This window comes from Coffea arabica, chromosome 1c (assembly GCF_036785885.1).
Source record: "Coffea arabica cultivar ET-39 chromosome 1c, Coffea Arabica ET-39 HiFi, whole genome shotgun sequence".
Lineage (NCBI taxonomy): Eukaryota > Viridiplantae > Streptophyta > Magnoliopsida > Gentianales > Rubiaceae > Coffea > Coffea arabica.
In genome coordinates, this window is record NC_092310.1 from 57,131,617 (window position 1) to 57,155,222 (window position 23,606).

The 23,606-nt window shown below is 38.0% G+C and overlaps 5 protein-coding genes across 14 annotated transcripts; 1 reads left to right on the top strand and 4 right to left on the bottom strand.

The window, feature by feature from the left end:
- Nucleotides 1-802: 802 nt before the first annotated feature.
- Nucleotides 803-5,230, bottom strand: LOC140037137 (uncharacterized). The gene is made up of 6 exons (XM_072081305.1): nucleotides 4,750-5,230; nucleotides 3,163-3,224; nucleotides 2,733-3,013; nucleotides 2,290-2,361; nucleotides 2,144-2,206; nucleotides 803-1,260 (listed from the first exon to the last, which is right to left on the bottom strand). Exons 1-6 carry the CDS (start codon nucleotides 4,854-4,856, stop codon nucleotides 1,216-1,218), a joined length of 630 nt encoding a protein of 209 aa, XP_071937406.1. The 5' UTR covers nucleotides 4,857-5,230; the 3' UTR covers nucleotides 803-1,215.
- Nucleotides 5,231-7,050: 1,820 nt separating this feature from the next.
- Nucleotides 7,051-12,232, bottom strand: LOC113713709 (uncharacterized). 5 transcript variants are annotated; one of them, XM_072081316.1, is made up of 11 exons: nucleotides 11,790-12,220; nucleotides 11,551-11,627; nucleotides 11,075-11,154; nucleotides 10,827-10,908; nucleotides 9,821-9,888; nucleotides 9,632-9,713; nucleotides 9,185-9,268; nucleotides 8,994-9,089; nucleotides 8,684-8,803; nucleotides 7,844-8,019; nucleotides 7,051-7,335 (listed from the first exon to the last, which is right to left on the bottom strand). In XM_072081316.1, exons 1-11 carry the CDS (start codon nucleotides 11,881-11,883, stop codon nucleotides 7,314-7,316), a joined length of 981 nt encoding a protein of 326 aa, XP_071937417.1. In that variant the 5' UTR covers nucleotides 11,884-12,220; the 3' UTR covers nucleotides 7,051-7,313. The 5 variants fall into 5 exon arrangements, with proteins under 5 accessions (XP_071937417.1, XP_071937412.1, XP_027093310.1 ...); XM_072081311.1 differs by having other exon boundaries at nucleotides 11,075-11,163; XM_027237509.2 differs by having other exon boundaries at nucleotides 10,827-10,887; nucleotides 11,790-12,219.
- Nucleotides 12,233-13,611: 1,379 nt separating this feature from the next.
- Nucleotides 13,612-15,702, top strand: LOC113713753 (uncharacterized). 3 transcript variants are annotated; one of them, XR_011841097.1, is made up of 5 exons: nucleotides 13,612-14,206; nucleotides 14,495-14,529; nucleotides 14,646-14,771; nucleotides 14,873-14,989; nucleotides 15,240-15,702. XR_011841097.1 is itself a non-coding variant. In XM_027237546.2 (4 exons), the coding sequence occupies exons 1-4, from the start codon at nucleotides 13,903-13,905 to the stop codon at nucleotides 15,257-15,259; spliced, it is 567 nt and encodes a 188-aa protein (XP_027093347.1). In that variant the 5' UTR covers nucleotides 13,615-13,902; the 3' UTR covers nucleotides 15,260-15,702. The 3 variants fall into 3 exon arrangements, 2 of the variants coding, with proteins under 2 accessions (XP_027093347.1, XP_027093341.1); XM_027237546.2 differs by lacking the exon at nucleotides 14,495-14,529 and having other exon boundaries at nucleotides 13,615-14,206; XM_027237540.2 differs by lacking the exon at nucleotides 14,495-14,529 and having other exon boundaries at nucleotides 13,616-14,206; nucleotides 15,176-15,702.
- Nucleotides 15,703-16,058: 356 nt separating this feature from the next.
- LOC113713695 (uncharacterized) lies at nucleotides 16,059-20,163 on the bottom strand. 4 transcript variants are annotated; one of them, XM_027237491.2, is made up of 6 exons: nucleotides 19,678-19,873; nucleotides 18,754-18,906; nucleotides 17,635-18,643; nucleotides 17,293-17,442; nucleotides 17,019-17,199; nucleotides 16,059-16,414 (listed from the first exon to the last, which is right to left on the bottom strand). In XM_027237491.2, the coding sequence occupies exons 1-6, from the start codon at nucleotides 19,719-19,721 to the stop codon at nucleotides 16,233-16,235; spliced, it is 1,719 nt and encodes a 572-aa protein (XP_027093292.1). In that variant the 5' UTR covers nucleotides 19,722-19,873; the 3' UTR covers nucleotides 16,059-16,232. The 4 variants fall into 4 exon arrangements, with proteins under 4 accessions (XP_027093292.1, XP_071937453.1, XP_027093285.1 ...); XM_072081352.1 differs by having other exon boundaries at nucleotides 18,754-18,919; nucleotides 19,678-19,817; XM_027237484.2 differs by having other exon boundaries at nucleotides 17,635-18,906; nucleotides 19,678-20,163.
- Nucleotides 20,164-20,918: 755 nt separating this feature from the next.
- On the bottom strand, nucleotides 20,919-22,608 carry LOC140037166 (xyloglucan endotransglucosylase/hydrolase protein 2-like). Its single transcript, XM_072081359.1, has 4 exons — nucleotides 22,380-22,608; nucleotides 21,940-22,040; nucleotides 21,617-21,813; nucleotides 20,919-21,403 (listed from the first exon to the last, which is right to left on the bottom strand). Exons 1-4 carry the CDS (start codon nucleotides 22,564-22,566, stop codon nucleotides 20,998-21,000), a joined length of 891 nt encoding a protein of 296 aa, XP_071937460.1. The 5' UTR covers nucleotides 22,567-22,608; the 3' UTR covers nucleotides 20,919-20,997.
- Between the last annotated feature and the right edge of the window lie 998 nt (nucleotides 22,609-23,606).

Here is a 23,606-nt window from a genome sequence, read left to right on the forward strand (position 1 = left end):
AGTGCATAGTTTGATTATAATGGTTGAACTCTTGCCTTCACTATGGTTTTTGAAGCATCCTTTTGCTATTGACTATGCGGATCTTTTTCTATCCGTTGCGTAGTTTGACAAGATGTAATTTTGGCACCGTCTCTTAATTTGGGAGTTTTGGAGGGTATGCTGGAAAATTTTGAAAGATGTCATATGGTTTGGTGATTTAAGGAAGAAAAGTAAAGATGTTGGTTTTAGGACACGAGTGTCCTTGCTATTTCTCTTTCACCACTTTTGGGGACGAATTGGCATTCTGAAAATTTCAAGTGGCTACTTCAAGCTCTCTGATTTCCAATTTCGAAATAACTTCCTAAGGTGGCATCATAGGTGATATGTAGTTCTGAAATATCCTCGTACTTCTCTGTTTTTCTCCCCAATCTTTCCTGCCAAGTAACTCCAAATAGATGGATTTCTCCTCCGTTGACTTTCCTTATTCTTATCGGAGACTCCGACTCCCCAGCGCAGGTAACCGCAAAAGGAACGATTACACACCTAGTATTTGTACTTCTTTAAAATTCACCTACAAACGGAAGTCTAGCTTCAAATGCTGTTGCGGGTAAGCTGCAAGTTTGCTTGGTTAAGTGCAATAGACGAGCATCCTGACAAAGGAACAAAACAGTTTTGTCCTGGCAGTTTGTACCTAAGTACCGGTCGCGCACATAAACTGAAGCTAATGCCGACAGTTTTCAGTTCAAACAGCCTTTTCGTTCATTTTATATTTCCTATTGTATACCTACGAGAAAGGAAAATTTAAGGGATACAGTAATCCGGATTGATGCAGTAACCATGCAAAACATGAATTAAATACTTGAAAGAATTATCTATCTCAGACCACATTCAGTATTATCCTTCCATTAGCCCACTCCTACAACCTTCTGGAAAGCACGTCTTTTTGACATTGTTTGCAAGTAACTAATAACATCAGAGCTTGAATGAAGGGCACAATAAAAGCACCAAGCCACAAGTTCACAAACAGATCCCGCTTTGTTTTTCAAGATTCCAATCCTTCCATCATTTGACAATAATGATGAGCTCATTAAGGTCGCTTCCAGCTAGACTCTGTAATTTTCCCACAAAAAGTAAAGTGCAGCCTCCATCGACTAAAACAAGCCTGCAAATCTTTGGGGACGGTCAACTAATCAACACGATCCAAGCAAGCAAACAAGGAAACCACTGCTAGATAAGCTAAACTTTAGACTCCAATGCAAGCAGTATTTTCTTCCTTGGACCCTGAAAACACAGATAGATTGATTAAGTAGACAATTCAGAGGTTTCAAAGGCAGATAGGCGGCTAACATGGGTTTGTTTGGATTGTAAGTTATTTGGGATATTTTTACTGTAGCACTTTTTGTAATATAATGTATGTGAGATAAAAAGGTGTATTGGAAATTGTAATGATGATGTAAGCAAATAAAATTGAGAAAATAATGATAATAAACAAAGCTGATCCTTTTATCTTCTGTCATCACAACTCCTTACGAATTCACTAAGCACCAAATTGAACTCGAACCAGTGATTACAAGCCAGTGGGAAATAATGGGGAAATTGTAATGATGATAAACAAAGCTGATCCTTTTATCTTCTGTCATCACAACTCCTTACCAATTCACTAAGCACCAAATTGCCTCAAACCAGTGATTACACAAGCAAACCTATTTGCTTCCTTCCACCCCGCTCCCTCCAAAAAAAAAATATATATATATATATATATATATATCTTCCCAGAGCTAAACCCAAAAAAAAAAAAAACTTGTAATGTGGGCTGTGCATAAATTGAAACAGCACACAGTGTATATGTCACGGGAGATCAAAACTAAAGGCCTTTAAAACAGCAGGCTAAGAGCTTATATTTCTTGGAAACCAACCTGACCATTAAGGATCTCATGTTCAAATTTCAGATTCACTAACAAAAGGTTTTAAGCCTCTGGTACCTATCTTGTGCTTCTTTTCCATGAATTGTCACCCTATAGTTCGTATTCTGACCAGCCAATAGCAAAACAGCAAAATTTTGCATATGGATGTAATAAGTTCCTAATAAACACCTAATCATAACCCCAGAAGAATCAATAATGATAAACCTTGATCTGAACTTCGAAGGGACTCGATAACTTACCATTGGTATTCCCATTGCCTTGAGATCTTCGTCAGTCATGTGCAAAAGGGCAGTCATATCAACCTGAAAAGGCAGGCAGGTGGTAATTTCCTGAAGGTAAAGCTGTTGAAAACAAAACTAATAGTTAAGTACTTTACAATACATACTTCCTCAGCTTGAAATGTAATGGAGTATTTTTCAAGGCCCAGCGATTGCAGAAAGCTATCCACTGATTCTACCTGAAACAAAAAAATATCAGGTATAAAAACCAGTCATGGGAGATATGGCAACAAAAGATATTTGACAGTATACAAGTATTCCTCCTCTTCTTTTCTCTTGGATAAACAACATTCAAGTAAACCAGGCACATGCATTTCACATGATGGATAGGGAAGATAGAAGTAAAACGGGGCAACTATATCAAGGGCAATAGTTAACAGATACATCACTTGCATGGGCACCCCTGGACACCTTATCATCACCTCAACATCATATCATTTAGGGCGTCCATCCTAATAACTATGTGCACACAGAGCATGAATAAATCTATGACAAAAGTGACGGGAACTGAACTGAACTAACATGAATAAATCCTAAGTTATATTCTTGCCTTCTGATTTTTTTTCTTAGAAACTGAACTGGCAGCTGCTTTTTTCTCTGATGCAACAGGAGCTTCAGCTATGACACTTTTCCTGGCAGGTCTACCGACCTCAGATGCTGGTTTTGGCTTGGGTGGATCAGTGTCCATAGCTTGTGAATAAATTGTACCAGAGAGCTTTTCCCGTAGATCCCTTACACCACCTGGAAGAGACCCTCTTACATTTTGGGTTGCTCGCTGGATACTCTTCTTTTGGAGTTTCAAACGAAGATCTGATGCACCAATTCTGCGATCTATTCATTGATTAATAATAATCAAAATCCTATAAAAGGTAAGTGCAGAGGAAAACCTGATATACATATACCAAGGTTGAACCCATAAGTGGTCAAACTAACATATACATATACTAAGGTAGAACCCATAATTAGTCAAACTAACATACTTGAAAACTTAGGTTCGTCATCCTCAAAAAGATCATGTTCCCATTTGTCATCTTCTCTTTGCCTGCAGAAAGCATCATGCCAGAGATTATGAAATGCAAACAAGGCCAGGTTCGGATTCGTCATAATCCATTTTCCTATTATCACATTCTGTATTAAAGAGTAAACCTTCAACACATCCGAGAGGAAAATATGCACTAGGGAGGAAGGAAGATGGTTTGGGAGTGGGGAAGCACCATAACACAAGCTTTTCTTGAATCAAAACTTTAACTGCAGGCGATGTCAAATAGATCAAAATCCAGCATTGACAGTTTCCAATGCCCAGAAAAGGAGTGTTGATGGAAGAAATCCATCATATGTTATTCCTATTAGCGCCATGGTTTAGAAAACATCACCAGAACTTAATCCCCTTAAAATTCGTCAAAGCACACACACAACTTATAACACCCCAAACTCTAAGAATAAGAACTCTTCACTATCGATCACCCATCAGAAGGTATCTGCTGATAAACAATGGATGTCCATTCTAATCAATACAGATGCATATTCCACCTTGTCATCATCTAATTAATTAGTTTAAATGCTGCTCATGAGATGTTTTATGGATATAAAAGAACAAAATCATATAATTCAGTCCCATGATACATCACCATTCATCATCCTGACAACATAGATAGCATGAACTGCAACTAATCCACAAATGTAGTAAACTAACTTCTCAAAACAAATAACAATGATGAATTATCTGGGTGAAACAAAAAGAGTCGGATGGCAACAAAAATAGAAGAGGATGTGGAACCACAAAAGGAAGCTGGATTACGAGAAAAGACATTTTCTGTCATTACAAACCAAGGAAATTGCAATAGTCATGAATAACCTTTAGATACAAAATTGGCTGTCAGTGTATCAGCAGTGGTACTTTCTGTACATTTATAAAGCATAAGGCTGAAAAAAAAAAAAAAAAAAAAAACTGTAGCTCCAATTTGTGTATCAAACACCAAAAAATATTTTCGGCACAAAAATGGTCACCACGAAATTAGCCCTTCAACAATTAGCAAAGTCTAATTCCAAAAAAAAAAATTACAATATGAAGCAGTACTACTTTCTGTGAAGCATATATCGATGCCCGCCACATGATACAGTAAGCTACATAAAAGCCAAAGTTCTCAAATGAAAAACTGGAGCAGCGCCCGAGGACCGGCAACTGAGTAGCTTCCGAACAAACCCAATTTAATAAACAAATGAGAAAAAAATTAAATTCCAGAAGTTTCACTCTTGAACTTTTTTTTTTTTTTTTTTAAGCGTTCAACATTTAGTACCGGATTTCCCAGCACAAAGCTTTCCAAAACTTTTTTAATTAGGCAACCAAAAGAAGGAAAAAAATGGATACCCCCCCCCGGGGGGGGGGGAGGGGAACTAGTTACTGCTTGCAAAACAATTTCAAGTCTTAAATCAAATTATTCGAATGGAAAATAATTTCGAAGTGAAAATGCAAGACGGATAAGCGAATCAACATAGCTGTAATAATATGGAACAATGATAGTACCTAACAAATTTACATACAACAAGAAACCCGGAGCAGGGAGTACCTTTTGCCGGTAATCTGTCTCCGACGAGCGGAATCGCCAGCTGAGTTACCATTAAGGCGATCCTTTACTGACCTCTTGGATGCAGCCTCTACTCGATCAGCATACATATTAATACTGAAACAGCTACAAGCGGCCAAATAACCAAAAACCCTAACCCTAGCCCTAACTTTGATTAAATTTCTTGTATACGATTCACGAACCGGGAAAATGTACTAGATACAGAAGAAGAGCGAGAGCGGGCGGAAAGCGATTCGCATACAAGTTAAAAGGTACAGAAAAAACTCGTCTAAATTCAAAGCAGAATTCACTGTTAGTAAGTATTATTTAGAACATAATAATAAAAGGAGGAGGAATCTTAAACGGGATGGAACGCAAAGGTCAGCAAAAACTTTGTGCAAATTCGGGTTTGGGGCAACTGATGCGTGTATGGGTTCTCGTGTCGCCCGGGAAGCGGATCGTTTTATTTTTTGTTTTTTTTGTTTTTGTTTTTGAGAGAACACATTAATATATTATTTTGTGTAAAATCCAAAAATTCTTATTTCTGGTATTAATGGAAATTTGAATTCCGGTATTATAAAGTTTGAAAAACGCGGCCATATGTCCTTTCCAAATAGTAAGTTGTTGAGAAGAGGAAATACTACTATATATTTAAAGAAAGGAAAAACACTTTTGGGGTTATATAAAAGGGTAAGCGCTTAGGGAAATACTATAAATAAACAAAACTTGAAGATGAAAACAAATTGAAGTTAAGAGAAGTGAAAAAAGAAGGAAGACTGCTACAGAAAACAGGGGACTTTAGTTGATTAATGTAAGTTTTCTTCTTTTTTTTTTCATTTTCTATTTTATGAATGGAGTTGAAGTGATGTAAATTACTTGAAGGCTTTTTCATTACTAAATTATTTTCAATCCTAGGCATATGGTACTCGAATTCATTGGGGAAAAAGATGAAGCAGTTTTTGGGATTAAAGTTACGAGTTCGGCCTTGTTTGGGCAGTAATTTTTCAAAGAAAATTTGCTACGTTTTCTCTGTGAACATATTTTTCAATCACCTTTTTATGTCAAATATATCAAATCGTTACAATAATTTTTCTGCAAAAAATCCAAAAAAAAATTGCAATCCAAACAAGAATAGTTATTGAATGACTTCTCAATAATTGCAAGTTAGGCACAGACGATTGTAGTTAAGTAGTAGTAAGTTTTTCACTCTGCCTCATAATAACAACTAAACTTGTTAAACAATTCCCAACCGTTTAATAAGTAAAACGAAAGTATTCAGGCGTGTGAGGAAAAAATGTGGTAAATGGATGGTTAATGAAACCAATAATTTTTATTTATTTATTTATTTATTGTATTGGAGAGTGTAATTGATCTTTAATGTTGTCATGCAACTACATCTAATGTGGTCTCAAGTATTTATGTTGCCGATAGTTGAAAAAAAGGATGGGACAAAACTGAAGACCTTAGATTCTGTTAAAATAGCTCTTCCTATTTGTATTTTTTTAGGTATGAAATTATTGTTTATGTTTGTGAAGCTCTTTAACAAGCCAAGCAGTAGAAGTATCTTTCCCAGGTTGAAGGCTACCTCAGGAACCCTTAAAAACACATTTTCCTAGAGACTTCGAGAGCTGGGAACACAATTCAAAATGGTGCTTGACATGGGGGGCCTTGGCTTTGAAGAAGGATTTGATGATGAAGCGGTTGATTCCATCTGGGCTGCGATTATAGAGTGTGTACTTATCATCAAGTTGTACCTTGGTTCTCTTTTTCTTCTGATTGGGGGATGCTCAGATCATTGATGCTGTCAGCGATTCGTTAAACGCAAGTGCCACTTTCAATCTTCTTATACAAAAGTCCCTTTGCCACAGGTTCTTATATTAAAACGAGATTTACGTATGTCGTAATATAACATATTGCCATCTCCATTCTGTGATCCAATGATATCGTAAACAAAGGGGAACCAGGGAAATCAGGCTAGAGCCACATCTTGGTTTGGGTCGAGAGCTATCAGACGAAACAAATCTCTTCAAGGTTAGAACCAGGATTTGCTTATTCCCCCTGCAGGGAGAATGGGTAAAGGCTTTAAACGAAGATTGTAGCATGAAAGATGGAGATGCCAGCAGAGGCTTGACGTCCTGTTACTTGCATAATTGCATGAAAAGAATACTACTTGTATTCTCAACTGCAACAGAAATATTAACTTGACGAAATGTAGTTGCACCTTTCCCCTGCATTCCATTCCTATGTGATGTTTATGGCTGCAAATGCTGTCATCGACTCAGTTTGATTTCTCAAGTCGCGGGATTCAGACAACGCACCGAAGCAAAGAGTAAACCTTCTAAACACCAACAAGTTTTTCTCCAGTCCTTTCTTAATCTTCGTTTATGAGCCTCTACTTTCTACTACAGAATTCAGATTGAGTTCAAAGGCTTTTGTTTACAACAGTTGGTCATACTTTGTTTACAACTTCGTTACCTGAATTAATCTAACCATGAGTCCATGGCCTTCACTGTGGAGTGAAACGAAGCAATATGATCCCTCACTTCCCATGCAAACTTGGAAGAGGCTTAATCACCAGCATCAACACTCCTGCTAGCGATGCAACTGAGTTAGACTGAATTAGAACCAGATATTAAGAAATTTCAGACTTCAATCTCCTCTTGAGATTCCACACAACAAAATCCTTTCAATTCTTATTTAGGATCTTGTGGCATTCATTCTGTTTCAGTTTCTAAAGTCGTTGCTTGTATAACGATGTTGGAGCACTTTTACTTTAGGTTATTGTGCACGTGGGATCCTGAGTTACAGTTTTCTTATAACAATCACGAGTCAAGGAGCTATTCTTCATCACTTTCAAGGAAAGAGAATGGGAATATGGCATCCAGTTTAGGAGATAAAAGTGGTTTACAAAAGTTTGGCTTGGTATTTAAGCAATTCTTGATGGCAATCCAATCCAAATGACATTGAAAACCAGAGTGAAAGAAAGGCAAAAATTAAGATATTATGGCTAGATCTCCTTATTCATCATCCCCAAAGAGCTTTCATGCCTGTCCCTGCTCAAGTTACGATCCTGAGAATATAATAAGACTTAAATTACCTTGAAAACAGTCCAAAGTAAGGATTGGTAATAGCAGAGTTCAGAACTGCCCAAGCTTCTGCAAGTGTGGCCATGTCAACTTTGTCTTTGGGTAGGTACAAAAATTCTCCTCCAATTATCTCAAACCCACAGAGTTCGAGAAACTTGACACCTTCTTTAAATTTTCCTACCCTGCTCTGTTATTACAAATGAATTAATCAAGTATACAATACAGTAGATAAAAAAAAAACTTTGAATCCTACATTGTTAGTAGATAATCACGGTGCAGAAAAAAGTTTCACAAGAATTGAGTGCTATAATGGTCATACAAATTATGCAGGTGCAAAATTCCAAGGGAACATTACGTCACAGCTACCGCATTGCTTTTCTTGATATTGGTTCTTGACGATGCAACCAAACACAGAGACACAATGCACAAGCATCTCTCTCTCTCTCTCTCTCTTCCCAGAAAGTCTATGCAATGTATGAACTGAACCTAGGACTGACCGTCAAGATTCTCATGTCATGGCCATGGCTTCAGCATGAAAAGTAGAATTGCCTAAAACCACTTTGTTTGGGTGTTACTCCTAGTAAAATTAGCATCATTGCAGAAAGGATGGTAGCATAAAGAAGTCTCTCTAGTTCAATAGAGCGGAACTAAGAAAAGGAGAGACATAAATACTCCCAACTCCCTAGAATCTCGAACATTTTATCTCTTCATATATACGTTGACAACATGCAAAATTTTATGACCAAAAAGTATATTTAGTTCTTTGGTCTGGCAACATAAACCCAACTTTGCTCATTCATTATGGGGAAGAACTTGATTGTCTTTTCTAGTCCATTCAATAAGCATATTACCTGGAAAGCTGGATTACCGAGTCGAATCTTCCTAAACTTTTCATCATCAGGATTATTAGCAACATTTCTCACATAAATTAATAGAGTTTGGAAGGCCTTTTTCACTTGAGAGTCATCCCCCTGACAAACAAAATTAGCACAAGTAGGCTGATAAGCAGAAACAGTAAATCCAACTGCTGCGTAACACAAGATGATAAAAGATTTCATCTAGGACACTTCACTCTTTTTTCATCAATTAAGACAAGATAGAACTTGAAGTTGTTTACAATCAACTTTCAATCAAAATGAAATCAAAACAGTTTTTGCCTACCATGACTTGACGCTTGAGAGATCTCAGACATTCCCTCATCAGATCCTCCTTCCTAGCAGAAACAGTCAACAAAGCAGGCTTACCCAGCTCTAAGTTCTACAGTTGAAATGGGAAAGAAAGGCATAATGAGCCCAAAATATATAAAATGCAAAAGTATAACCAAACACGTGTGTTATTCCAAATACAGATACCTTGCTTTCATGTGAAAAGGATATGGCAGGGTTTACAGATAAAGGGCCTTCCACAGGCAATCCAAGCCACCCCCTTCTTTCTGCCTGGAAACACATATTTCATGTTACATCTTACCATCAAATGGCAACAATGGCTTCAAAACATCTAATATTTAGTTAACACGTTCTACTACTTCCAAAACTCATATGAACGAGTTGAGAGATCATTGGGACTTAACGCTGACAAGGACAATAGTATTAAGGGTCACAGAAAGTAGTTTGAGTCAGAAATGGCATAGGTGTTTTGAAACTTTTTCTTAATTGACAAGCATAATGAGAAGACACAATAATGAATTCAAGAACATCAAATTTGACAGGATAACAAAACAAAATGGAAATCAGGCTGTAATTGTTGCACAATAATTTGAAGATTCCAAAACTTTCAAAACTGGAAAAGTCTAACTCTACCTTATCCTGTTGCAGCTTCTGACGGACTCTTTCCCTTGCCCTTCTCTTTTCTTCCACGTCTGCTTTCCTCTGAGCTACATTACTGAGATTTATAAAGATAACAAAAAGAATAATAACTGTCAAGAATCAAAAGCCTCATTAGAAGCACCAGAAGTTCATAAGTAATATCTCAATGAGCATAGGACAGACCGCTTTCTTTCATTTTCTTCTGCCATTCGCTTTGCCACTTGCAGCCCTTTACCTGCTCTAATCCTTTCCTGCAACTCATCAGACAGCTTACTGTTACCAGCACAACAATTCTAAACATAAAGTGAAGAAATGTTCTTAAAAACTCTTCCTCAGGTATTTGTGTCAAAATACCAATTTGTTAGTTCATGCACACTAGTCTTGAAATTGACTGATGTCTGATGTTAAGGAATACAGAAACTGAGATATTACTCAACCCTTCCACAAACCCCACATTTCCTCTGTTTTTTTTAGTTCTCGTTCATTGGTAAGACCATAATGATGTTCAATGTATATAATTCTCTTGTGACATTGGCAGCGAACTTGGGGGCTTGGTTAAAAGATGAGAAGGGAACTCCAGAAGAATGATAGCCATAATCAGCTTTTAATAGGCAAAATCTTCCAGAGCACTTGAGAATGGCTCTTTATATGTCAAAACCTCGAACCCATGCACACACCCAACATATGCAGACATGCCCAACACATGCAACATATGCACGCACCCAACAATTTACCTCCTATGAACATATAGCATAAATGTCAGACAAATACACAAGGACACACACACATCCAGGGGCACAGAGTAATGTGTGGCTTGATAGAATGCTTTGTCAAAGCATATCCCTTGATGCCAAAGCAAAAGCAAGCACAGGCATAGAGAGCCAACTTCTAAGAAGTCTAAACTGTATGTTAAAGGAGAAGTCAGCGACCCTATGCTAACTTTTAGTCTACATATGAAAGGGGAAAATCACTGAAACTATATGACATGAACCTTTTTGAAGGACTGAATATGCTTAGCAAGTATTGCCTAAAAGATAAAATGCATTCTGATAAGGAACTTATCGATGGTCAAGATGTCATAGCAGGAGAGGCTTGAAGTATTCAAACAGGAATCAATGGCACCCACAGAATATGGGGCCAAAAATTGCAGTAGTGACTGCTAGCAAAATATGAACTTATCTTAAAGTACCTTCTCCCGGCTTCTTTCCAGTTTCTTCTCTTCCACTTCTCTATTTTTACGCACCTGATCGCTGAATTTTAGATGGTAAAGACTGAAAGTCAAATTTTGCATCTTAATAAACTGAGCCTGGCAAGAGGTTAAAAGTCATTAAAGAAGTGAACAAGACTCAAGAAAGTTGGTAATCTTTTCTTCTTCTTATTTATTAGTTTATTGATTTATTTAAATATTTTTGATGGGGGACAGCAGAAAAAGAAAACCTTATTTCCGGTGCTTTCAGCTTCATTTCTTCGGAGATGAAAAATGGATCAGAAGCTTCAATAGGGATATCCACAGGAACCTGAGCAGACTTTTGGCATGAGCATGTACAAATTATAAAGTAATTAAGCACGCTCCGGAGATTAAGCCGCTTTATCCATATATCAGATGAAGCCTCATACCAAAACATACACAATAAGGAAGCGACTCCAATCAGAGTAGCTTTTTAGATACCGGTAGCAAGCACTGCTCTAAATGCATGTAAAGCACTCCCACTCATTACAGTAGACATTTAGCCAAAGAAGGTTGAGACGTAAATCCAGATCTTCACATTCTCAGGTAGGTTTTGGGGTAAAATCAAATTTATAAACAGTTTCGAAAACATTTGTCCGAGAGAGAAATGGCACACTAAGGATGAGACAAACTGCACTCAACATGAATTACAGACTAGGCTAGGTGTAAAAATGAAGAGACATACCAAGGGCATCTCGTCAATGTCAGCATCATTCTCATGATCGATTATCCAATTTATTGCAGCCTCGACACTTGAATTACCTGAAAATTTAGCTCTCCTACTTGTGAATTGGATAATAAGTATGCAATCTAACTGTTAAGTACGTATCCTTTTTCTTTTTCAAAATTATGCTCCAGTGCAACACCACTGCACGTCTAAAAGTCCAAATCCAGCAAGTTAATTTTCAGAACAAAAGAACCTACCTGAATAATGAAGAGCCCTAGTGGCCCGAGCCTCCGGGAATCCCATTTCCTCGAGTTCGCAAAGCAGTTTCTTGTCAACCCCCGGAACAGCCATTCTTGATAAACAGAAGGGGCTTCCGAATTTGAATTGAGAATGAGGAAGTAAGGATTAAATGCTCTCGGGCATTTTGTGCGTCGCCGTCTTCTGCGAAGTTCGGGAAACTGTTAAAGGAAAGCCCGGAAACCAGGGTCGAGCAGAAGACCGCCATTACAAGTTTAAGAGATGCTCTGATTCTTTATCCTTCTCCGAAACTTGAAGCCAAAATCTTCTGTAAGGTTGCTTTCCTCTCTACCTTTTATCGTATGTTGCTTGGCGCGGATCATGAATCTTCCTTTCATTTATTTTTATAGTCGTAATAAATAAGAAAGCAGATGAGCTGCAAATAGGATATCCGGTCCCGGGCGCTTTTGTGAACCGGTGCTTTTCTTTTTGTAAATATTTTAAAAAAAAAAAAACTATTTGGTTCAAAATTTTTAAAACTTTGCTCTACTTATTTACTAGTTAGTTGTTTCTCCATTTCCCTCGAATTTGGAAAAGAAAAAGTTCTTCAAAGCTTTGACATCACCCCAATTTTCCTCTATTCTTTTTATTATTTACTTTCTCTCAGCAAATTTTGAATTGGAGTGGGAAAAAGGAAAGAAAAAAAAAAGAAAATATTCATCTATCTTCCCTCTTTTTTTTTTTTTTTATTCCAAATTACAGTTCCAAAAGCGCTAGCACCATAGTGCAATGACTTGCGGCATCACTACACTAACGATCAGCTTGACAAAATTAAATTTGATTAAGGAAAAAAAAAACCTTTCTACTACATAGATTAGTACAAGAAAAGGATCTTAATTTTTTTTGACAAAATATCTTTACAATAATAATGTTTGTGAAGGCAGTTAATTTGGTGTTAATTTTATATATTTTCAAATTTATCTTGATCTCTATTATTCATTAACTCTTATCTATATAATATATATAAAAAAAGAGCGTCATTGTGTGATATAAACATGTAGTGTTATAATCATTCTTTAAAATTTCTAATATACCCTTAATTATAAAGGTAAAATTGTCTCAATTGCATATAGTTATTTGAATCAAAAGATAGTTATCTATTCAGTTATCAACTAACTACTACTTCCTCCTTATGCTAACTTCTAACTCCCACATATTCTTCTCTACTTCCATCATTTCCGTTTCGAGTATAATTATCTACATTATAATGGATTTTAGGATTTTATTTGGACCCATAAAATCCATTAAAAAAAACATTTTGAAGATATAATTGTGATAAATATATTTTTTGTTAATTGTACAAGCATTAGAGTGCGCCATAAGCAGTGGTACTAATAAACAAGTGCTGCTGTGCTTTCCTCAGTTATCTAGATTATTTTTATTACATTATTTGGTGTATAATTATATTCTATTAATATTATATTTGCTTAAAGAAAAAAATTAATTACTCAACATACATTTGGTACAAAAAAAAGAAAAAGAAAAAGAAAAAAATAGCATGAATGCTATAGCAAATACGAGAAGCGAGTTGTGGACGCCGTGTCCGTAGTCCGGACTACATCATGGTAAACCCCCGAACAGGGTCTGGTAGAGGTTCTCTATTAATGCTTAATCAATAGGGCCAGGCCAGAGAGAGTCCATTCCTTCGCTGTCCAAAGATGTTCTCATTAAAGGAGCAGGATCTTAGATGGGCCAAGAGAAACACGCGGACCCGGGAAACCGCCCAGCCCATGACAATCATGGAGTAGCAGACATCATAAATCCCCAGAGACACTTCCAGAAAGAAATGGAAGTCGGAAAAAGAAATACTGGAAAGTAGTAGTAGTAGGCTAGTAGCCTATCTAATGCTATTGTTAGAAAGGAAACACCCTGCAACAATTCAGCGATCATCCACGTCTGATGCTGATGCTGGCAGCCAAAGCCCAACTCGCGGAGAAGAATGGCACCACCGGTACGAGAACAAGTGATCTAAATCTTGACTGGTATCCACATGGTTGCTAGAGAAGCATAGGAGCAGTACAGTATCTTGTTCAAGAAAGAAGGAGGAGAAGAAGAAGAAGAAGGGGAAAAAACATGGCAGGTGGAGAGGGGAAGAGAAACATAAAGATATTCTGCCCTTCAGCATCCAAGATTATTGAATTGGTAGCGTGGGATGAGCAAAGACTGGACCTTGGTTCCATTGCTAGAGCCTTTGGCCTCGAACCCAATACTCTAAAGCTGAATGGCCACTTCATAAGCAGGGGCGTCGACCTTATTGCCTGCTCTGTCACCTGGAAATCTCTTCTTTCTTTCTTTTCCTCTAGGGGTTTGTCCACTGGCACCACCGACTCCGATGCCCTCATTGTTGATGGAAAGCTCTCCAAACTCGGCTCCAAGAGTAAGTTCTTGATTGTTGTCACTCTTCTTTACGCTCGCCCCTCCCCACATCCTTTTAACTACAGTACTATTAGTGGGCTGTGATGGAAAACTTTTTTATTTTTCTTGCATATGAGACGAAGGTAAGAGTAGATAGCGTCTAAAGAATAGGTTTCAGAAGTACCCGTTCTCTCCATTTTTTCTACAGCGATGCTATGGAAATTGATTTCTCTTGTGCAAGAATTGCACTTGTTATTGAATCACGCCACTACAGAATGCTGTAATGTGAATTGCAAATGGTTACCTGTAGGCTGTAGTGATCAAGCAGCAGTTAGCAATTGCCAGGTTTACAGAGAGTTGTTTGCAACATATTCGTGCACTCTATTTTGTGTTATGGGGTCAGGTCTCTGTTTCTCCCCCATTTAATCGATCTACTTTCCAAATTGGGAAACAATATCCAGGAAAGCATGAGCTGTCAGATCTTGGAAATGGGACAAAGCCGAATGGAGTTGGTGGTCATTGCAAAGATCTGCAGCTTGGGCACATTGATTTGTTCAGCAGCAAAAGATCTAAAGATGGCACTGCAGGTAATTTTGGTACATTATGGCACTTCCTTAAAAGATTCCAATTTCAAGTGCCTGGTCCTCTGAAGCATTCCTTATTAGTAACCTTTTGACTGTTTCTTCAGGATTTCTTAACAGGATAGATAAATTGACTGGATTTAACTGCTTGAGCCTGAAGAGAAAATTATCATCAAGGGATACAAGTCCATTGAAGAGGACAAGAGTAAATGAGACCAAGTCAGGTATTCAGCATTATTTGCCATTCAAATACTGAAACAATAATATGTCTGTTGAATCAAAATGAATATGGTTTGTTTTTTTTCCTGCCTCTTGCATTTAAATGGTGTAGATCTTGAGTCTATCAGCTCAAAGAATCCGAGTAACTTCAAATGAAGTTTCATAATGAAAATTAGTGGCCCTTTCTTCAGGTCTTCAAGAAAGAAATGATGGCCGATCTCAAAGTGTTCTGAATGGTCGTCAATTTTCTTGCAGTATTGCGGGTAATAGAATGAAGAGGCTGAGAGAAGACAGTCTGGTTCTTGCTGCACCTCACAAGAGGTTAAGATGATGATTAAGCTGAAATTGCTAACCAAAAGTTTCCCAGGATACACTTGATGCTTACCGATGTTGTTTCTTGCTTCATGGCTGGACGCATCTTTATAGATCGTAAAACAGCAGTGCTTCTACAAGGTTCATACATCATCGTGATGGAATAAAGCAACAGCTGTAGCTGGATTCCTGAGACAAAATGATTTTCATGAACCTTCATTGTTGATATCCGACCAAGCAGGAGTTGAATGTCAAATGTCAATTGGATCCCTCAGTTTCCCTTCTGATGCTCATTTCTGTGTAGTTACTGTATGTAAGATATTGTGTAGTGAAGCATTGCATGTATAATTGATTGACATGATCACGTGTGTATCTTAATTGACAAGGTCACAATCGGTTTAAAATTCTTGAGTTTGTTGTATTAATTTTCTTTTGATAAAAATTAGAACTGTAGGGGGCGGATTGAACCAAATTGAAGTTCGGACGGACTGATGTGAAAAGGAAATTACTTGTCGCTGTGCTTTCTAATTAATCCTTTAAAATACTCTGTTTGTTTCAATGCCTGAATTAAAGGGCAAAAGTGAAACTGAAGCATAGTGCATTAATGCGCAGATCAATTGTACCAAGGACCTTGACAACTTCGTAAGAACATCCAACAACAATAATATAATTCCCATTCTTTCTCGCCGAAGTGGCACCAATGGCTCATGAGAACTCCGCTGAAAGTGGATAGGCATAAAATTAAATGCAGTACGAAGCAGATAACTAAGGATTTGGCTATTGAAATTTCCAACTGATGACAATTTTACAGCCATAGAGAACAGGATTAGTTGGTAAGTAACACGAAACTGACAAAAAACTCCTAAGCGATAATCTCATCTGTGTAATCTCTAAATACACATTGTATACAAGAAGCCTCATGGCTTGAACTTGTGGTCAACCTGAATAATATTGCCAAGCAACAGCAAGACCAGCAACTAGCAGGACTTTCAAAATGAGCTTACGGTTAAAAAAGGATGCAGAAGATGAGGATTGTTCGGGTGGTTCCCACGGTTTTCCCCTCAATTTCGCAGACAACCTTGCTAGAAGGGAGCTTAGTTTACCTGTTTCCTTGGTGGCTGCAGAAAGGGTTGCACAAGGTAAACGATTTCAGCAGGGACAAATGCAGATGAGCATGAATCAAAAGAAGAAAAATGCCCAATCCTTTTCCGCAGCTAGAAGTATAAGATTGAAGTCATGTGGCAACAAAACCACGCATTGTGACATTAGTACTACTGAATCTTTCTGAGAGAGTTCCATCTTTGTAAAGTTTACAGAGTCAAATCTTTCTGAGAGAGTTCCATCTTTGTAAAGTTTACAGAGTCTGACATTTCTTAGATTTGGTTAAACACCTTCTTGGTCTCTCTATATATCTTTTAATTCAGCTTCACCTCTGGAATTAAAAGCCATGTGATATTGAATTCAATCTTTCTTGCTAAACAGAACACACGTGTCAAACCAAGACACTTTCAATAGATCAGGTCAAAAAAATATTTATCTATAGTTTTCCAGACTCAGTCTGTAGTAACGTGAGCCTCACTTTTGTACTTGCAACTATATTTTCGGCACATAACTACATAATTCTTGCACATGAAATTAAATATTCCTAGTTTCTGTTTTTAAAGAAAAAAAATCTCAAAAAAGCTTATTCTGCATTCACAAATAATTTAGAAGATGCGTTACCTTTGGTTTTCAACAGCCTTCCTTCCTCACCCACACGCCTTCTTAATGCATTAAGCAGAGACCCAAAATACAAGGCAAAAACTGTGCACGTGATTGTGATAACGTTGTAAGGCATGCTGAAATCAGGAGTTGTCAAAGGCACTAGCAATACTTCTGTATAGGAAACAACTCTGCTCTTGTCCTGCTTAGAGTGTTCAAATGGTCAGGAAAATAAATTAAAAAAGACAACGCACAATGGCACCTAAGAATCAACATTGCATACTAACACCTATACCTGTAGCTTAGACAACAAAGGAATATTGTGCAAGTAATCATCATCTGCAAATTGTATGCTTGTCTCAAAGTCACCAAAGACCACTACAGCTGAAGGAATGTCAAATCCCTGATTAGCATCTGGAGGATACTCATCAATGTGCAGAAACCCCTGCAGGAATACATACAAAGCCAATGACGATACAAGGCTAATTAATATCCTCGTTAGTCTTTAAAATGATTTACCTAAATTAATACTTAAGTGGCTCTTTCCTACTTCTGTTTCAGACTCGATTCATGTGTACCCTAAATTATCCAAGATAACTTTGCTTTAAAAAAATCGCATTTAAATCATGAAGCATACCTTATCAAACTCTACAGTCAATGCTGCCGATCTGACTCCACAAGGTAGTTTCAACGTCAGTTCCATTACACCAGGTGAGACCTTGTCTTCAGAAGGTAAGACGTGCATCCTCTCTACAGCATTTGCAACAGTTTGAAATCGTTCGTCTATGAATATTTTCAGCGTGTGATAGTATACCTTCACATACCAAGGCACAACTTGGAAAACATCAACCCTCAACCAACATTCACTTGCACTACTATCAGCAGTTTGCATACATTCACTCATTCTAGTAGACATCAATGAAATCGCTATAGAACCCCTCTCATTACCACTTCCCATTAGGTATCTGCTGACACTTAGGGGTGCTTGTTGGCATGACCAAACTAAGGGTAACTTCCATCTGAATTCCAAGTCAAAGGGTTTTAAATCGCTATAGTTCTCAACAGAAAATTGATGCAGGATAGACAAGCTTCCAGTATCAAATCTATCCACTTCCCTGATTTGTCTATCTGGGGGAATTGATAACTCAAAACCTCGATCACCCACGAAGTTCTGAGAGATATCAACCTCATGGTGAGACCCTTTATCACCATTTCCAGTATCATTTCCTAGTTTTATAAGTTGAGATACCAAATTCTGCTCCAATTGAACATAAACATTGCTGGATTTAGAAAGAACACACCTTTCACCAACTTTCCGGCCAAACAGTGAACTCAGTGACCAACTTGGTTGCAGTGTTGATCCACTTGAAAATATTGCACCAGTTCCTTTTATATTTGGCTGAAGAACAATGGTAAGAGTTTGGTCAAGTACTATTCCAGATATTAATCCATTGGAATCAAATTCATTAGACGTCAAATGCAGCCGCTGAGAGTGATAATAACCTCTGTAGATGGAGGGTCGGTCCATCAATGTAGAAAGCCCAGCTTTGTCTCTACAAGGAAGCAACTTCAACCAAGGAGTGAGGTTCTCAGTGCAAACAGCCTCCCGAGGCAAAGTTCCGTACTTTAAGTAGCCACCAGATGACCTGAAACTCCATTCAGGAGTGGAATATGCCGTTGAGTGCTCAAGGAAATTGATTGAAGCACAAAAGAGACCTGAGAGTGCATGGGTTAAATTTTTCCAGGAAGCATCAACCTGATGTTGGGGCACATCAAAAACAGCCCAAAGTTCAACCCCAGGAGGCTTGGCATTGCTGCTTGATATGGGGTCATATCCACCCCAGCGCTCATAATTCCAGCGACCTTGTGTAAATGACAATTCCATTTCCCGTAAATGAAATTTTTGAACCTGCACCAGTGAACTGCTGTTGTTTACATATTATGGACTACATAAAATCCAAAATTAGCAACATTCTCCATGACCAAGACAGAGAGTGCGAACTTTAGGTTTCAAAGGTAAAATGCTACAGTAGAATTTACTATGTGGCGACGGTACTAACAAGGATGGAATCACAGACGTGGAGCTAAAAACATGAGATGTCATATGAAGACATCCTAACAAGCATGCCACTACTAGCTGTCAAAACAGTCTGAGATTATAAAGGGCCGAAGTTTCATTCATTCTCATACGCACAAGTGGCCCTTCGACTGATCTATTTAATCACCCTATGCTTCACTATTCAAGAAGGAAACTTGAATCCGGAATTCACTTCTCGAGACATTTTGAAATACAGAAACCTTTGCAATCAGTTGCATACACAAAAGTGAAGAGAGATAGTAGGAGACACGACAACTTGCGCATTCCAATCCTTGATGACTAGTGCAAAACTTGAATCCTTGCTGTTTCCTTCGTAAACCTTTTAGCCCTTCCAACTTAAATTTCCCTAACTAGCTATTCCAAGATTAATCTATTAAGCAGATTTTGGATTCAAATAAATGAGTCCATTGCATCATAAATCTAAATCCAACATGTTGTCCAATTGCAACAAGAAGACATGCATACTTCTTAAAGCTCGTATAATCCCGAAAGCCATAGTTGCAAAATAAGGGGGAAAAAACTCAATACTCAAGAAAGAGACATAAAATCAACAAAACCCAGAAAGACGAGATAAAAATTCACCAGTTGATAAATGGATTTGGGGAAGAGATGGTGGTGGCGGCCATATGAGTTAGTAGGAGGCACCGCGCTTTGAAAGTGAAAATGGGCTAGCACCTTCCGGTCAGGTAATGGCCTCAAAAGCAATGCTTCCGAGAACCCTTCATTTTCTCCTACTTCTGCTCTAGCTAAAGAAGTTTCATAGGCAAAGAATAGTAAAACAAACAGAAATATCGATCTTACACCCGTCATCTGGCAGGGCCTATTATCAGGTGGGCTTTTGGTAATTGCTATCACCACCTTCTAGCAGTGGCATCGGAGTGAGGAAGAGACAGAGGTTTCAGCCACCGACACTTTGACTTAAGACTGTGCCATCCTCCCCAAGCCAATTAAAGCTTGCTTAGAAAATGGCGAAGCAAACAGGGTGCAGATCAAGTTCCGAAAAAAGGAAGGAAATTTTCCTTAAAAAAAAAGGGGGAGGCGGGGGGAACGCAAAAGGAAGGTGTTTGTGGGGGGTGATCTTGGGCTGGATCTGTTCACTTTTGGGCTTGATCTAATTATTGGCGGATTTTATCTTTCGTTCACGTTGATTGGGTTTTAACTTCGTTAAAGTGAATAGTTGGGAAGTGAAAAGGCCAGTGGGGAAGTGGACCGAAATCTATGACCATTCGGACATATTTGACTTTTCAAGTGGAATTAATTTTTGCTGAAAAGTATTTAATTTGTGGCAATTGAACCTTTTCGATTTCTTTTCATTTTTTTCCCTCAAGCAAAAGATACCAACAGTTTGCGCAAGTATTCAAGACAACAACCCTCAAAGGCAACTTCACGACATAGAGGCTAAGTTGGATGGTTTTTTACTGGGTTTTGAGAAAATTTGCAAGGTGATCAAAGAAACTTTGGCATCCCGCGTGAATGGTCCGGGTCCAGCGGCAGCGCCTCTCACCAGTGAACCTTAAGGTCACAAGTTCGAGTCTCCGTTCTGCTGGATTCCTCCGTGCACTTAACGTGTTCGGGTCGGATTGGGGCGCCGAGCCTGGGCCACAGGAAATTAGTCGGGCCCTGTAAGGATTGACCCGGACACTCCTGTATCGACCAAAAAAAAAAAAAATCAAAGAAACTTTGGCCGAAGATATTTTCACTTGAACTGTGCTAGGAAAAATTTAACCCAAAACGACCAAGGTCTAAAATCATAATTTCCACAAACTCTAACTGGTGAGACGTAGCATCATATATAATTCTTCTAATGGTTGTAACAAATCAAATCCGTCCCAATAATTAATCAATCATACTATAGTATAATTAATTTCTTTTTGAAGTTCCTCTTGCTAACTTGATTGAAGATCACTCATAAGTGTTGCTACTACACTCGAGAGGAGGAACAGGATATCTATTCCTGTCGCTGCAATAATCATAGTTCATATACTTATTTCTCACTGCTTCCATTGCTTTCATCTGATTGGAATCCAACTTCCAAAATTTCCTTTGGTTCCACCAATAATTAGGGGACTGACAGCGCTGAATATCCATATTCTGATTATCAGTTAATGGGCAGCCATCAACGTTGAAGTCTTGGTAGGATGCTATGAATGGTGCTTGAGACCAATCAGTCTTTGTTTTGCCCCCATCTGTCGCCCAGCCATCTCCATCCCACAAGCTTGCCAGTATTTGCATTGGCTGTGACGGGTAGCCTACACCCGAGGCTGTGTTGTTCTTGTATATGCGGATAGGAATGTTGTCAACATAAAACCTGAGAAACCAATAAATCATAATCAATATGCAATCAGGGTTCTTGAATCTTGACCTTTTTTTTTTTTTTAATTTAAGTCACAGAAAAAAGTTGCATTCTAGTTCAGATAATTTCTCACTTAGAAATATATATGCTGGCATGCATTGAAGAATACACAGGTAGTATACTATATATATACATGCATAGGAGTCAAAGCGGGGTAGGGTTTCTTACACTATATGATACGGGTTCCAGAGTATTTGATAGGAATGAAAATCTGCCGTTGGATCGAACCACAGAAGTGTCCTCTCTTCTCTACCTCCAACCCCGCGTGCAAATACGTTTGTCTGTAATGCATAAGGTTTCCCTTCCTTGTTGCCCAGAAACTCAAAATCCACCTCGTCGTGAGCATATTGGCTATTCGAACTCAGCTGTATCACACGAGTAAAAGAACAGAGAAATCAAAAAGTATAAAGAGAAAACAATCACTCTTTTTGTTCAACTCTTCTAAATTTTCAAGAAGATTGTGAACTGATCATGATGCATTCAGCCCTTACGTAGAAAGTTGTAACTACTCCTGCAGAATCCTTGTTTGGGACCTTTATCCTCATGTCAAAGAAGCCTGATCCGTAGTTCACCTTGGAGCCAAAGCCAGCCCCTATTGTATATACATCGATCAAACAGCCAAATTAATGTTATAGTACCAAACCACATCAAACCTTAACCCAACTATATTATAATAATAACAATAAACACTCACACAACTTCTCGTTGTTCCTGATATATAAATACATACGTACATATAGATCCAAAAAAAAAAAACACACACACACACACACGCAGAGAGTTGTGGTGCGAAGATATTATATATATATCCAACAAAAACTTGATATAATAATAAAGGGCGGCACCCCTACACATCCACCGCACTTTTTCATGCATGGAAAATTTTCATAAGAAATCACAGAAAACAGATGGTGATTAAGAGAAAGTTTACCAGAGTGCACGTCCATTGAAAGCTGAAGTTGTGTTCCTTGATTGAAGAAGGCGACATGGTCGTTCCCATAAGTAATTCTGTAGTTGTCATCAAACGGTACGTCTTTGGCTGTAGAAGGCAGAAGTAGTACTCCACAGAGAAGGAGCACGACAACGAGATCCATCATCAGTTGCTGATGAGAATACATGACTTGTATGTATCTAAGTTGAAGCTTGTAACTGTGCTGCTGCGGATTCTTGATGAGCATATATATATATATACACATATAGCTAGGGTTTCACGTAGTTATGTAAGATTATTAGGGAGGTTGGGATGTTAAACAAGAAAGCAATTATTACTACATAGTATCAAATAAAGAAGTTTATGTGCAGATTTGGAAATTTTATTTCAGTCGAGTTCTTTTAGGTAGTTGACTAATTCAAATTCTAAACTTTCCTACGTCAGATTCTTGTGATTAACTTTTTTAATTCATGTTTGTCTTGCTTTTCTTTTTTGGAAGCAATTCTTTCCTATTCCAAAACTCTTGTTGCTTAAATTCGAAGAAATTGTGTTACATTTCTAATCTTTAATTAGAGAAAGAAGTAGAAAAAAAAAATCCAATATAGATTTGATTGTTTGATTGATTTGTGGTGAGCTTGTTGATTTCCTCCCCATTAATTTGTTATAGTTGTGTAAAAAATTCTCCTCAACTCTAATATTCCACTAATACTATCAGAGCTGATCAAAAGACTATTACCAATACGTAAGAAAAGGACACGCACCAGGTTTATTGGCGGGCTCGAGCAGTGTGAGCGATGATCATCTTGTATCTATCCCACACGCTAGTGGCTTCTCCATCCTGTCGTCCTCACCCATAACGGCCAGGCCCCCGTCATGCTTCGCAGTTTGCTCCTCTGGGCATTTACTTCAGAAATAATTCTTGGTGTTTTCGCAGGCTTTTTAGCAAATATAATGATCCTTGATAGACAGAAGTCACAAAAAGTGAACTCAACTTCATTTCTGATTAGGGGTGGCAATTCCTGACACGATCCGAAAACACGATACGAAATTAATGGATTTGGGTTGAGATTTCGAGAGTTCGAGTCAGAATCGGGTCGAACCCGGTGAACCCGAAAAGAAAACAGATCAATTTCGGGTCAACCCGTGGTGACCTGATATGACCCGATGTGACCCGTTTACGAATTAAAACTAATTTAATAAACATAAAAATTATTTTATCTAACTAAA